The sequence below is a fragment of the Natrix helvetica genome, assembly GCF_964273705.1.
Source record: "Natrix helvetica genome assembly, chromosome: 5".
Classification (NCBI taxonomy): domain Eukaryota; kingdom Metazoa; phylum Chordata; class Lepidosauria; order Squamata; family Natricidae; genus Natrix; species Natrix helvetica.
The window spans coordinates 72,580,904-72,597,195 of NC_138551.1; the positions used below are offsets into that span (position 1 = coordinate 72,580,904).

General features: G+C 38.8%; 1 protein-coding gene across 2 annotated transcripts in view; it reads left to right on the forward strand.

Annotated features, from left to right (window-relative positions):
* Positions 1–3,820, forward strand: part of DPYSL4 (dihydropyrimidinase like 4) — a 42,382-nt gene extending 38,562 nt beyond the window's left edge. For both annotated transcript variants that reach the window (XM_081955462.1, XM_081955463.1), the window contains exon 14: positions 1,257–3,820. In XM_081955462.1, the coding sequence (XP_081811588.1) occupies positions 1,257–1,348 (92 nt within the window). In that variant the 3' untranslated portion in view covers positions 1,349–3,820. The remainder of the gene's footprint in view (positions 1–1,256) is intronic.
* The last annotated feature ends 12,472 nt before the right edge of the window (positions 3,821–16,292 follow it).

A 16,292-nucleotide genomic window follows, 5' to 3' on the forward strand; every position in this document is an offset into this window, starting at 1 on the left:
GTAGTCGATAAAAATACTGCAGATTAACACTTAGTAGAGCACCCATGAAAGTCTTGGTAAGTTATTCAAATGATGTGTCTGTACCTACAAATAGGGCAAGCCAGTTGGATTTTGAAGAACCTAGATAGAAAGTGTATAGATGCCTTTGAACATCAATGCTAGAGAAGACTCATAAGAATACCTTGGAAGCCAAGAAAACAAACATTTCATTGAACAAATTATCCCAGAGTTTCCATTTGAGGCACAAATGACTAGGATTGTATTATTTGATATATTAAGAAAAGACATGCAGTAATTCTCTTGAAGAAGACTAATTCTGGGAAAGGTGGAAGGAAAGAGAAGAAAATGGAACTGCATCAAGGAAGATAGACCAAGTAACGTAGCAATAATGCTCTTTTAGAAGATTTGAACGATGTTATGGACAAATCCTCAGGGAGAAAATCTGTGTGGCCATTAAGAGCCAAAACCAACTTGATGGCACATAATGAGATGATAAAGACGATGATATTCCTTCCAGTAGGCTATAGTTACTTTACACTCCAGTCACATGTAATACTCCAGAAGTTTCATTTTTTGATACTAAATACTTACATACAAAGCATTCGAGAACCCCTTGGGTCTATTCCAGCTAGCTAAGCATTTTTAATGTTTTATTAATTTCAATTATGGAAGTTAAGCACAATCATAAATCTCTTCTATTGAAACTAATGTATACAAAATTCCTCTCTTTTAGTAGTTCCTCAAATTTGATTAAAAGACTGGAAGTTGAAGGCTTTTTTTTAAAGCATTCTTGTACATGTGAATATGAAGACTTGGTTTCCAAAACCTCTTTTCACATGAAATTGGCAATTTGGCATTAATTTATTCAGTTTCCTTTGTCAGCATAAATATGTTTGGTAGAGTAATTCTATGAAGTCTAATCAAAAACAAATCACATCTGGTTAAACACTGTTTACTTTGGAGGAATTACATATATAGTTATATAGTAGATATGGTGGGGGGTGTATGTATACACACATCCACACCATATCGACTATATGATAACTGATATGTAATTATATACACAACACACATACACATATACATATACATACATGTATACATATTCATACAGAGAGAGAGAGTATATGTAAAATTGCATGCTTAACTTGCTTTTAATTATCACCATGTAATTGCAACTATAAGAGCATACTGTATGATCAAATACATGTTTTCATTTACTTATATGTAAACAGTCTATTTTATATCTCTTCTAGGATCTCAAGCAGATGACCATATTGCAAGACGTACTGCGCAGAAAATTATCGCACCCCCAGGTGGACGCTCCAATATTACATCTCTGTCATAATAATTCTTGGCTGAAAATACCTGCATATAACTTTAATTATACACTGGCCATGCCCAGATGCTATTAAACCCATGGCCTAAATTTCCTATCAGTATCAGTGGATCTTAAAAGAGCATCTCTAAGGTTTCCATTAGGATAGATGAATTATGCGGGTGCATTTTACATTCCTTTTAAATAACTTATCATCACAAAAAGAATCTGCCTTGTCTGCACTCCCCAAGCACTTCTTTTTACTGAAAATATTTGGAAAACAGATTGTTTTACACTGCCAAATTAAAAGGCTTGAATGGGAGTTTACAACAAAGAAATATGAAAATGATTTGCCTTGTAACTCAGGATAAAATTTCCCATTTTTTCTTTTCTAAGTCAAAACAATAAATATACCCTTTCCTAATGTATAGATTTCGTTACACATAGTAAATGCATTCCCAGAATTCCCCTAAATCTTCATTAATATGCCTGCAATTGTACAGATTTCTAATGAAAAACTTTCTGACATGCTAGCTGTAGATTAGGTTATATCCAAGAAATACCTGAATACATGTTTTTTTTTAATTTTCTACCAATAATTTATGCCTTTTGTCTGGGAATGACACCTGTACTATTTTGATACAAACAACTTGTTTCTATTCCCCCCTTTTTTACTGGAAAAACCCTACACACATAAGGCCAAATGCTTACCTGTCTTGTTCCTCTGTGCACATAATGGTAAGCCTTAAATTGTTTCCTTTTACCATGGTGAAGTGTTACATCTGATTACCTAAAGAAGTAGAGTACAGGATTTTTTTCAGAATGGCATGTCAGGGACCACAGTCCCCCAAAATTGTGATGCTATGGCAAACTCTATAACTGATTTAATTTCATTTACACTTACATTTAATTGATTATAATTGCAGACATTATAATTGCTGGTAACTTTGATAAATTCTACGATAACTGCCCTAAAACACATTTATGGAGTGTTGTATCAATGGAAGCCATAGACATTTTCTGGGGAAGAAGGCAAGTGGTGAAACATGCATCCAATGTTGCAGTACAATTGCAAAAGTGCAGACTTTGTGTTGTGATGTCATGCTGCACACATTGTCATTGACATTGTATGTGGGTGTGTAGGCTAAACGTCTGGCCTAGATCATGGCTAACGATTGATGTCAAAATGAGGATAGCATAATTGGAAATAGATTTCCAAGCTTAGTTTAAAATTTACTATAAGCAGGTAATAATTTAATCCCAAATAAACCATGAATAAAGCATTCTTCCCCTCCTCTCACTCTTGCTTATAATGTGACAGGTAGATTTCATTCAGTTATGTCTCTACTTTCGCCTTGAGTGTGCTTAGGACAGCTATGGTTTTGTTATCTCTTTGGAATCTTCATCATAATTAAAACAATGAACTATGGCTGGAACTAGCCATGTTTAGATGTAAGGTCTCAAAATCATTCCCAATATTTTTTTTGATCCTGCCAGATGATGAAGAGCTACTTCACCAAATAGATTGTATCAAAATTATTGCCCTAAAGTTGATAGTTGCAACTGACCAGTAAGCATTTATCAAGCCAGTAGGGGCTTATGATTTAGTATACCTATAACAGTAGGAGATTCTTGAACATATTGTTAGGAAACATTGTCACTCAGTATTGTGACAGCATGGATATATTAAATACAAGTGTGCTCTGAATATTGATGGAAGTAGGTGTCATAGTGTCACTTTAGAGCTGGTATACAAATGCATCTAGTCTTTAAAGATAGCAGATTTTTTTTAACAGAATTGTGGAGGTGCCAGTGTGTTTTTAGTCTTTGGTTAGTCTTGAACTTTTAAAGCAAATTATTTATATACTTTTTTCCCAAGTATCAAGTGTAGACCTTATAAATAAATAAAAAGCCGTGTTTATGGAGATCAGCTGCATACAGTTAACTTTTTATAAGACGTAAAGACAGGTTTATTATATTTAAAGCACTATAGCAAATATGATCTTATATATTCCATATTATCCCATAAAATGATGGCCGTGACTCATTTTGCCTTTGTTATTTACATTCAATAAAATTCTTCAAAATTAGCAAAATTTCAAAGTCAGTTCTTGTTCTCTGTTTTAACATGTGTGATACCAATTTGATGGTTACTGTTTACAAAGACATTGGCTATGCTGTATTTTATTCTCTGAAATGTATTTATTTAAGACAAAAAAGCAGTGGATTAAGCAACCATTACCTCTGAGGCACCCTGTATCCATTCTGCCCCCAAACACAATATGTGGGTCATTAGACAGTGAATACAATGAAACAGAAATGTCTGTGAGGGATCATTAGAATAAATCTGATGGGAGCCACAATACTTTTTTCTTCTGTCTGACCAATGCTTGCAAGACTTAATAAAAAGAGAGGCAAGACTTTGCCCATATGTCCCTGCTATTTTGGTGCTTTTATTCCCAATGGGCCTCCATTCACAGACACCCCTACAGTGGCACAACTACTGTGGATAATGTGAACATAGCTCATGTGGCAAGGAATAGTATTGTAAAAAGTATCATCAATTTTATTACGGTCACACACCAGCAAATAAAAGCATTAAAACAATAATAGTAAAAGATAAAAACGAAAGACAGTCATATATTGCAATTGTTGGTGGATTAACAGTGGGCAGTTAAAGTTTGCCTAATTTTACATATAGCATAGCAGAATTTGGCCACATTCAGAGAAACTAAAGTTCATTCTTGTCTTAACAGCACTGAAAGCAGTGACTTCTGCACTAGGTTCTTGGTCTACAAATAACTCTGAGAACAAGGGAACAAAGATAAAATGAGAAAAAAATGAATCACTTTCTCAGACTTCTGTCGCTGTACATGAATAATTTAGCTGTGCAAGGTTGAAAGCTGGAGGATTCAGATCAGGCCTTCCGATTGGTTTTGGGGAGGGATTTACTTCATCTATATTGGCCCATGAGAAATGGGATACATTTCTGCTCTTTATAAAGAGAAATAGAATAATATAAGTTTGAAATCCTAGTTCTAGTCCTGTCTCCTTTTTTCAATGGGAGTTTATAGGTCATTCTCTCAAATGGATTTTCTTCCATCTAATGGTGAGATGCTATACTCCAGCAAAATAGCAGAATACCAATGTTAAGCCTTTTATTGATTTAAGGGTACATTAAATATGTATTTAATTGAATTATTTTCCATTCTTTTACTCAAACACGTGACCCGTGTAGCTGGCAAAAATGCAAATGCCAGAAAGAGTTCAAATGAACTATAAACAGTTAAAGAATGAAATTAAAAATGCTACTAGCATTAATTAAGTAAAAGAAGGAATGTACCATACAGCTTTTTGAAATATAAAAAGCATGGAACATAACCTCTGAGGAAACAAATCCCACTGCTTGGGAATGACCTAAATATGCATTTTTTATGCAAATACAGTATAAATGTGACATGAGAGCAAAGAAACTTGTCTTCTAAACTTTCCTGAAGCACAAAGCCAGCTGGATGACCAGGGCCAGTTGTTTTCTCAGCCCTAGGAAGGATGCAATGGCAAACCACTTCTGAAAAACTGGCCAAGAAAACTGCAGGGATTATCCAGGCAATCACATGAATAAATTTTTACTTCAGCACAAGAAAACGCACAATAGCTGTATGAAAAACTACTACTGCTATAATAATAATTATTGTCAAAAATAAACTATTGTATAACAAATATTGGAAGGAAAAACAATCTTCAACCTTTGGTCCTTGGAATGTTGTTTGCTAAGCACTTATATTAAGAAATGCCAGATAAAAATAAATTTAGTCTTTGTTTTGTTCTGTATGTTTATTGTGGGCCATCCAGAATCAATTTGGAGTCAAGTAACACCTACATTTTTTAAAAAAAGGCATTTATAGCTCTTTCGGAACAGCAGTTAATATAATAAAAGGTTATCCAAAAGTTTGTTTGTTTGTTTGTTTGTTTGGATTTATATGCCGCCCTTCTCCAAAAGGACTCAGGGCGGCGTACAACATTAAAAAACACACATCCCAAAAGTTAAAAAAAAAAGTGGCTTTTCCAAAACGCAGCTGGACTTTCTTGATTTTTTCACATTTCACTTCTCATCCAAGAAGCTTCTTCAATTCATCCTTTTGGAAAAAGCACCTTTGGGACAACCATGACCCATATGATTGAGATATCCATAGACAATTAAAAGTTATCACTAACAAAATGCTGCTGGTAGAATCCATTTTTCATCTCCCAATGGCTCCCTTGCATCTTCCAACTCTGGATTGGGAAATTGTAAGATCTAGAGTAGATTTGGGGTTTACTTTCGGGAAACATGGTGAGGACCCAAGTGGGGTGAGGACCCAAGTGGAAGGTCTGTGAATAGTGCATCTCTGTGATACTAGATCAAACTAACTTTTTAAAGTTTCCATCTTAATTTGGTTCTATACAATCCTTTGTCTTTCCTCCTTAACTGTAAAATCCAACAAATATCTTAATTTGTGAAGATAACTGCTTCAAATAGTACGATCTTTGGCCCAGGATATTCTGTACATACCACAGAACTATTTCCAGCATATATAAGCATGTGCTGTATTTATAAAGACTGCAGCAATCACTTTTAAATGAATTGCCCCAATTAACTGCAGAATTTAAATAAATTGGAAGTTAATTAATCCAACCATCTCATCACGTAGAAAAATAACACTGAAAGGCTAGCAAATAATAAAATAGAAATTAGGTCATCTTTGCCATCTGAGGAAGCTGATATAGAGAATTAATTTCACTCATAGCCAGTACTCAAAGGAACATTCTGATTCTGCTTTTTTTTGTGTGTGTGTCATTTACTGGCTTGTTCATATAGTACAAGGGTCTCCAACCTTGGCAACTTTAAAATTTGTGGACTCCAACTCCCAGAATTCCTCAGCCACCTTTGCTCTGCTGGCTTTGCTTTGCTGGCTGAGGAATTCTGGGAGTTGAAGTCCACAAATCTTAAAGTTGCCAAGGTTGGAGACCCCTGAATAGTACATGTAGGTTACTATTCAGGATCCCAAAAGTTATTCAGATAAAAAAAAAATTACATTAAGAGAAATGCACACAGCTCTAGCATTAATGTTCAAAGACGAGACTACTTCCTCTCCACTTCACCCTTCAAGTACTTCTGTTTTGATACATATTTCAAACTTGATTCTTTATACAAAGAGCTTGACAGATTAATAGTCCATGTGATTTAGATTTCCTGCACCAGCTATATATTCAGCCTACAAATGGCCCCAGTGCCAAATAATATGAAGTAATTCTTTGTGTTTGAAAAAGTGAGAAAACGTTTTTTATTCTCACCCCTTGTATCATCTAATCTTGTAAATCGCATAATAGTAGAGCATGAATTAATAATCTAAAGATTATCAAAAATAATATAAGATGGAATTTTGTAAGGCTGCAAACGTTGCCAATTATTTGCACATTCTCTCAACCTGTGGTTGCATCACTACATCTCACCATTGCTATAATTCAGAGCAAGTTGCTAGCTAAATGAGACAGAAGTGTTGCTCCTAGGCATTCTCTCAAAACAGATTCATTTTCTGATTGTTAAATGAATTTGAAACGGCATCCAGAATTGAAGTCTAAAAATAGGTCAGATGATGCATGCACGAGTGTTTCCCGTTTGTACAGTCTGATTCAAAGGAGAGTTACAGCAACAACAACCAGCCTCCACCTGTTCTTGCAAAACGTGTTTTTGAGGGCTAATAATTTACAGATGGAAGCAGCTAAAGTCCTCCGTGACTAAAACATTACAGACTCTGGATGAGTGAACCCTGTTGTGTTTCACTGTTATCACATCAGAGAATGAAGAGTTACTCCCCTGGTTGTAGAATAAATCAAGTGTTAATTTTAAAAATGTTATTATTTTTAATGATGAGCATCATAATGATGCTAATCAAAGATGAGCATCACTCATAGCTGGTACTCAAAAGGAACATTCTGATTCTACATTGTGTGTGTGTGTGTCTGTGTGTATGGCATTCACCTACATAGTTTGTCATGTTTTCTACAATTTTTGGTGTCCTGAAATACTTGAAGACTGTTTCATAACAACAGGTAACTTTACTGCGTCTAGAAATAAGGCTCCTGCACTGGCCTGCTTGTCATATATGTAAGAAAAAGGCGTTGATTGATTTTGGCACACATTTTTGAATATTTATGGTAATACATAGTTTGACTTGTAGACTATACGGCAAACTTGAACTTCACAAGCAGAAATACTGCTTTGCATTTCAATGTTTGCTTGAGACTGAAAGTGATTTGTTGTTCTCATTTCAAAACAAGCCCAAGATACTTTGTTAGCTTTAGGCGATTTTTTTTTAAATAAAGCTTTCCCCATTTTTTTCTTCATGCTAAACAACATGACACTGATACAGAAACATAATAATTTTATTCCATTTTTAATATTTTAGTGCAGCTCTTACTGTCTCCATGATTCCCTATTGTAGTAGAAACCTAAGCACCATTGGGTTCTAAAGGGAAAAAAAGGGGGACAGAAAATCTTTTGAGTAGAGAAAGAACTTAGAGACGTTAAAAATCATATTGCAGAAAATAAACAAAAAAATTTGGTGTTAGAGGAGGGAGCGGCTGGACTGGGGGAAGAAATTAAAACAATTCGGAAGGGAAATGCAGACTTGGAAAACTTTTTGGCAAAAATAGAATTTGAAAGAATGTTCTTTTTTCTTAGATTCCAGAACCTACCAGAGACAGAAAATGAAGACCTTAAGGAAGTTATGAGTACAATATTAGCAGACTATATTAAGAGACAAAAATCAATTGTGGTGGGATATGGATCTAGTCTATAGGATAAATCCAGCATATGGTAGAAGTCATAATGTTCCAAGGGAGGTACATGTTAAATTTCTCAGGAAGACAACAAGGGACGAGGTACTTGGGACCCAAAGGGAGAGACCATTGATATATAAAGACAAAGAAATCACCATTCTTAAGCAGATTCCAAAAAAGATAAGAGAGAGAAGGAGGAAGTATACCTCCTTATCAAAGAAATTATATAATAAAGGAACCTGGTTCAGATGGTTATTGCCAGAAGGAATGTTGATCTTCTGGGAGGATTAGAATCAATACAGTACAGGAGGCTGAAGCCTTCATCAAAAAGAATTTTTTGGAGATTCTTAGTCATCCAGGTCATGGTTGTCCCAAAGGTGTTTTTTCAAGAGACAACTGGACTTTCTGTTTTTTCTTTGAAGATGTTTCACTTCTCATCCAAGAAGCTTCTTCCACTCTGGCTGGAGGGTGGGGAATGGAAGGATTTATATTCCTTGCAGACAGCTGGTCATTTGCATCTTTTTAGTGAGTCGTTGAGGCCAAAAGAAGGCAAATGACCAGCCATCTGCAAGGAGTATAAATTCTCCCATTCCCCACCCTCCATTAGAGCTGAAGAAGTTTCTTGGATGAGAAGCGAAACGTCTTCAAAGAAAAAGCCCAGTTGCCTCTTGAAAAAGCACATTTGGGACTTACTACAGTGTGGTATCCAAAACTGGATGCAATCTGAGGAAACAATTGCTCTACCATTTAGGAATGCATTTGTATGTCTAGTATCCTATTGAAAAATTCCTAACCCTCTTTAGCTTTAACTTATCCATGCCATCCCCACCTCCCAGATATATTTCTAAATTTGTTGAATCTGGACATTCTGTAATCAAGTAAGCCTGCACTCCAGATTGTCTTTTGGTAGCATCTTGAACTGCAAAATGGCATGGTCAGTTTCTCCCAGTGCTTTTATGTCTTCATCCAGATCTTCCCTCTTGGTTAGGGTCCAATCAGGAGGACCCTGGCAACCTTCTAGAAAATTGAAATCAGCAAAACTACTAACGAATTTTGCAGAGTGAATTAATTTTTCAGTAGATATCTAGATGGTTACTACAATGACTTTCCTCCCTGAAAATAATATGGCCCAAAAGAGCAATATCCATTTTGCTTGGCTTAATGATTTATACTATATACAACCCAAAAGAATATCTTTGTTGCTTCCCTTATTGGGCTCCTACATTCAGATTCATTTCTTAAGTCAGAAAATGAATGTAAACATCTCACAGTCTTCTTAACGCCCTGTAGTTTCTTTCCTGCTTCAAATTCTCATCAAAGCTGGAGAAGAACATTTCCCTCCTTCCCTTCCACAATAGCAGCATGAACCCAGGAGAGATTTGGATCTGTTTGCCTCTCATTAATAGAATTGCTCATAGCTAACTTTGAAGCCAGGCACCAAAGTAGAATATTGGAAAAGTAATATATTATTTACCTTGGGTACTGCAGCTTTTCAGCAGGAAAGAAATCATTCACAAAATTATTGTGCTTTTTCACCACCTGACTTAGTGTTTGTTGTAATATAAATTTTATTGTTCCGGTGTTAGTAACTAAGATAAGAATATGAAGGTTTTGGAATCCTGGCCAAGATGGTTATCGTCAAACAGGCTTGTGCTTTTTTCTTTGAAACCACCTAACAAAGGTCTTTATTTTTTAGCATCTGCCTTCATTTGTCAACCATATCTTTATTTTCTGATGTGCACCTGCCTTGTGTTTGGCTCCTATGCCAGTTTCCCCTCCGGTCCTTTTCTCCCACTCCACAAAGGGATCCTCCATAATCTTCAGCAGCCATTGCAGCCCAGCCGATTTTCCAGCCAGCCAGCTTCACTGCCTTCTAAACATCCCTCCTTTCTTTTTTCCACTGGAACTGTATCACAAATAGAATTAAAATAAACCATTTTTAACTTTTGAAAATGATCTAAATCTCATAAGCCTGCCAAGGCTCCGGGATGAATTGCTGGGGTTTTATAAGCTTGGATAGTTTTGCAAGATTCAAGACAGACCATTTCATCAGGTTGTATGGTTGCTGACTGCAGTAGCTTAAGAGCCAGAAATATTTGTCTTTCCAAGGTGACAGACTGAGGCTTTCCGGCACTAACAATTTATAGCATGCCTAAGCCATTGTTGTAGGAATACAGTATATCACTGTTGCAGGCAAGTTGTATATATCATCATGAGGATGGCAGTGTGATGGTCGTAGTGGGAAAAAATAATCTCAGAAACTACCAGTCCCAGAGTTCCTTGTGCCTAGGCAAGCCAGAGGACCAGGGATAGCTGTTAGGGAACAAAAGTAAAGATGTAACAGTGAGAAAACATGCTGGTGGTGAGGTTTAAGCTCTACAATATATTGGGCAATTGTCTAGCCCAGGGGTGTCCAAACTTGGGAACTTTAAGACTTGTGGACTTCAACTCCCAGAATTCCCCAGCCAGGCTGGCTGGGGAATTCTGGGAGTTGAAGTCCACAAGTCTTAAAGTTCCCAAGTTTGGACACCCCTGGGCTAGCCAGTGTTTTTCAGCCTTGACAACTTTCAGATATGTGGGCTTTAAATCCTAGCATTTCCCAGCCAGCCGTAACAATGGAGGGCAAATGACAAATAGGCAATTGTGATGCAAGGATGCAAACTCTGCCCCATTTATGTTTGTGTCACAATATTGACAAATATTGTAAAGGGCAGACCCTGAGACATGATGCTATGACATTCATTTTGTCGGAGAGAGACTGGCAGAACCAGAGGGAGGAGCCAAGCAGAGAATTAATCCAGGACCTTTGCGTAGGGAAGCAAGGTCCAACACACACACACACACACACACACACATCTGGCCCAAGTGCAAACTGCCAGTCTGAGAAGATTCCTGTGGAATAGGCATGAGCAATAAAGTAGCCAATTGAACTCTTCATGTGTGTATACTGTATAGTTGTTCATGTATGACACATTATTCTTGGCTAACACATTTGGATAGAATTGCAGCTTGCAGCAAATGCCATGGTGCATTGATCCCTGTTTATGCATACATCCTAGCAGTGAAATTGATTTTTTTTTTTACTACCGGTTCTGTGGGCGTGGCTTGGTGGGCGTGGCGAGGGAAGGATATTGAAAAATCTCCATTCCCACCCCACTCTGGGGCCAGTCAGATGTGGTATTTGCCAGTTCTCCAAATTACTCAGAATTTCTGCTATCGGTTCTCCAGACCCTGTCAGAACCTGCTGAATTTCACCCCGATACATCTTCATCAATGATTTGGATGAGGGAATAAATGGGGAACTCATCAAATTTGCAGATGACACCAAGCTGGCAGGAATAGCCAACACTACAGAAGACAGACGTAAGATACAGAAGGATCTTGACAAACTTGAACATTGGGCACTATCTAATAAAATGAAACTCAATGGTGAAAAGAGTAAGGTTCTACATTTAGGCAACAAAAACAAAATGCACAGGTACAGTATAGGTGGTACCTTGCTCAACAGTAGTAACTGTGAAAGGGATCTTGGGGTCCTAGTGGACAACCATTTAAATATGAGCCAGCAGTGTGCAGCAGCTGCCAAAAAAAGCCAACACAATTCTAGGCTGCATCAACAGAGGGATAGAATCAAGATCACGTGAAGTGTTAATACCACTTTATAATGCTTTGGTAAGGCCACACTTCGAATACTGCATTCAGTTTTGGTCGCCACGATGTAGAAAAGATGTGGAGACTCTAGAAAGAGTGCAGAGAAGAGCAACAAAGATGATTAGGGGATTGGAGACTAAAACATATGGAGAACAGTTGCAGGAACTTGGTATGTCTACTTTAATAGAAAGAAGGACTAGGGGAGACATGATAGGAGTGTTCCAATATCTCAGGGGTTGCCACAAAGAAGAGGGAGTCAAACTATTTTCCAAGGCACCTGAGGGTAGAACAAGAAGCTATGGGTGGAAACTAATCAAGGAGAGAAGCAACTTAGAACTGAGGAGAAATTTCCTGACAGTTAGAACAATTAATCAGTGGAACAGCTTGCCTCCAGAAGTTGTGAATGCCCCAACGCTGGAAGTCTTTAAGAAGATGTTGGATAGCCATTTGTCTGAAACGGTATAGGGCAGTGATGGCGAACCTTTTTCGCCTCGGGTGCCAAAAGCAGATGCATGCACGCTATCACACGAATTCGAGTGCCCACCCACATAACTTAATGCCCCCCCTCACCTGTGTGGACCACACATTTTTGCGCAAGGCTTCCTCGCCACTCCCTGCTCTGGCTGCTTCCCCTTGGCTAACACCAGTGAGGGGAGAAATTGATCTGCCACAAACTGGCAGAGATTGGGGTGGGGGTGGGGGTATGCTCAAATGTGCTCCTGTGTCAAAAAACCTTCCCTTATCATTCTCCTGTGTAAAGATTGGGCCCTTTTTACTATGGCAGGTGTGAGTCCAGTTGCTAACTTCCCCCCTTCTATTAAAGAGGATCCTGGGCACTAAAGTCAATAGACAAATGAGGAAGGGAGCTGTTGGCACAGGGGAAAGACAAGCGGCAAGGAAAGAAGAAAAAGCAGCTTTTTTCCCTCAAGGTGGCTGCTCTGTTCCCCCCCCCCCTCCTCCGTGCTAGCACAGAGGATCCTGCCTGGTCACTGCATTCCAAAGGGAAATGAGGAAAAGAACTATCTGCATGAGGGAAAGACAAGCAGCAAGGAAAGAAGAAAAAGCAGCTTTTTTCCCTCAAGGTGGCTGCTCTGTTGCCCTTTTCTCCATTTCAGCACCACTCCATGGAGCCTGCCCCACCCACCATCACCCAGGTCCTGGCTTCTCCCAAGCATTTCTTTGCCTATTTAATTTCCCCTCCGTAGCATTTTTCCATCGTGTTTCTTGCCGTTTTGGACAGGATAAAGTTTGTGAGACTAAAAAAAAACCAACCCTTCAATCAATCAATTCCAACTTTGTGAGATCTCTCTCCTCACCCCCCAAAGTTGTAATTGATTGATTGAAGTTTTTTTTTTAGTCCCATAAACTTTGTTTCTCTGCACACGATGGCAAGAAACGCGATGGAGCTGGAAATCAGGTAGGCAAAGAAATGCTTGGGAGAAGCGGGGACCTGGGCAATGGTGGGTGGGGTGAAAGAAGCCTCTTTCCTTGCCGCTTGTCCCCCGTTCCAGCAGCTCTCTCCTCATTTCTGGTTTTCATAGGGCTGTTTTTCGCCCTTTGGAGGCTTCAGGGAATCCTCCGGAGATTTTAAAAAAAAACTGTCGAAAATCAGCTGGCCAGCGGGTGCATGTGTACTGGAGCTGACAGGGCAATGCCTCATGGCTCCGCATGCCACAGGTTCGCCATCACGGGTATAGGGTTTCCTGCCTAGGCAGGGGGTTGGACTAGAAGACCTCCAAGGTACCTTCCAACTCTGCTATTGTATTATATTGTATTGTATTGATACATCCCTCTTTGGAACATTGCAGAGCTTACCAAATAATTTGGGAGGAGCTCTACCCTGCCTATGTACTCTGTCTAGATGCAGCTTTCACTAATTTATTTTAGTTTCTAAGGCAGAAGAAATCAGAAGAAACAATGAAATCTTAGATCCAACAATATACTGCATCCATATTCACAGATTTTGCCGATATCTAGAAATTTCTGGGGACATCTTGATTTCAACCATCCCAGTGGATAAGAGGGCAGTCCAGATCTCAAAGTAATCTATTTTGAATGCCCCTTTCCAAGATCAGGTTTAATGCCTGAAAAGAACATGAGGATTGGACAGTATTAATTGGAGAACATATACTGGCAGCAAATTTTAAGGATTTCTTGGATTAACATCTATGCCCCTTTCATATGCATGATTCTGGGCAGCTCTGGGAATTCTGGGAATTGAAGGCAGAGGTCTTAAATTTGCCAGGGTTGGACACACCTGCGAGGTTCCAGATTGGGCTGAGCTAAATACACAACCTTTGAGTCATCACACAGGCTTCTTTGAAGAAGAAAAGAGATTAAAATACATCTGCATGAATTTGCCATACTCAGCCCATCTGGTACAACTTCACATAACAAGTGGACCACCCCAGTTTAACTCCTGAAGACTAGACCAAGTGGGCAGAAGAAGCATAGACCAAGTAAGTGATACAAGATATAATTTATCGCTAGGCATATAAATGTGATAGAAGATGTGAATGATAATTGGGGCAAGAGCTGCTGATGGAATTGCTGGGGGACATAAAGGACGCTTCTGGGATTACTTTTTTATGAAAAATGTTGTAAATTCTGAAATAATTCCTTCCACCCACCAGAGCAAGTCAGATGAAGCAAGTAAAAAGTGAGACACTCTTTCTCTGGTGACCCAGTTTTTCTCTGTTTGATGTCTCCTTGCCCTTAGAAACAGCAACATTAATTAATTGTGATTGTCATTATGTATTAATATTCTACTTTAGTATTTGCTTGGGCCTGCACAAATGTCCAATCCTAAATCAGGCTGATGTTTTTAATCTTTAAATTCTTGATCTGGGCCTATGGAATCTGAAAGCCAGCATGCCCTACTGATCTGAAAGACTTCGTTCAGATGGTTGATTTGCCTTCTAATGTTAACTTGAAAAACTTGGTGTTACTGTACTATTCAAATTCTGGAATTGACTTTGTAAAATAATTATGTTTTACTAATGCCTTCACTGCTAAATTTTAGATATAACTAAGCCCATCATGTTCACTTTGACTTTTAACTCTATCAAGTCTTACATTTAAATTACTTAAAAGGTAGGTTTTTAAATCACCACCACCCCAACTTCCCCAGTTTGTTCTTCTTCTTTTCTTGGCTTTTTGTCTGCTACCACTGCTCACTTTATTGTGCTGTCACCTTAGATTTTAATTTTGTTGGCTTTTGTGTGATGCCCTGAGATAGTACCAAAATGATGAGATATAAATCTCTAAAAATGTCATCCATGATTGAGAATTTTTCTTGCAATACATCCTAATACACCAAGGATACTGTAGTTCTCAAATGAAATAATGTTAGCAACTGCAATGCTCCAGAAAGCTACATTTCTTTATCTTTTTTATGGCAAGGCGTTCCTCCTAAAGCTCAAAATCTAGTGGATACATTGACCCGAGAATACACAGCCGGCATAGTATTGTTAAAAGGCAGGTGGCCCTATTCGAAGCAGGCATACTTGAACTGACTTTAAGGTTACATACTGGCTATGTGCGTCCTATCTTCTTTTGCTTATTAGGAAACGCTGTGGTATCATTTCATTTTAAGTTGTTGAATTTGACTAGCCCAATTGCTGATAAAAGAACAGCAGAAATCCACAGTAATTACCAGTTATGCCTTTCAAACATGTTCCATCTTTCATTTCAAACTCTATACCAAACATGACATCTAGCCCCCTCTAGTGGGGAAAGAGTACAGTTTGTAACGGATTGAAACCCTGCCTTTTTTTTAACATGCAATGCAGGTAATTCCTGAGTTCCCCTTAGCGAACATTTGAAGTCACACGATAAGCACCCCCTAGTGCAGTGGTTCTCAGGTAACCCCCAACCATAAAATTGGTGCCTCGGTTCCTAAGACCATCGAAAATACGTGTTTTCCGATGGTCTTAGGCAACCGTGTGAAAGGGTCGTTCGACCCCCAAAGGGGTCCCGACCCACAGGTCGAGAACCCCTGCCCTAGTGTTTATGAAGTCCTGAAACTATGAATCTTGCAGCACTACGGCAGTTGTTCGTCCTTATGAACAATTGCAGAGGCTCTGCAACATTTGTCCTGAATAATGCCAGTCGAAATGGAGCTTCTGAGGGGTGGATCCATCCCTCTGACACTCCATTCGGGTGTCCAGAGGCTTTGCCTGGCGTGTTGCCGGCCAAAATGGAGCAGATCTGCCCCTCAGAAGCTCCATTTCGGCCAGCAACCTGCCGGGCAAAGCCTGCGGAGGCCTGAACCGAGGGTCAGAGGGTCACACGCAGCTCAGAGGCTGGACAAGAGACTGCTTGCTAGATTTTCACAAGGTAAGTTACCCAGCATGACAGGTTGCGTGGGTGGAGCAAGCAATTGTGGGGAGCATGAGGTATTTCAGTGGGTCGGGGAGGCCTTGAGTGGTCTTAGGCAGGTGGCCTGTTCCATCAGTAGCCCCCCCTGGCCCTCCTCACCCTGAAATACCTCATGTGCACT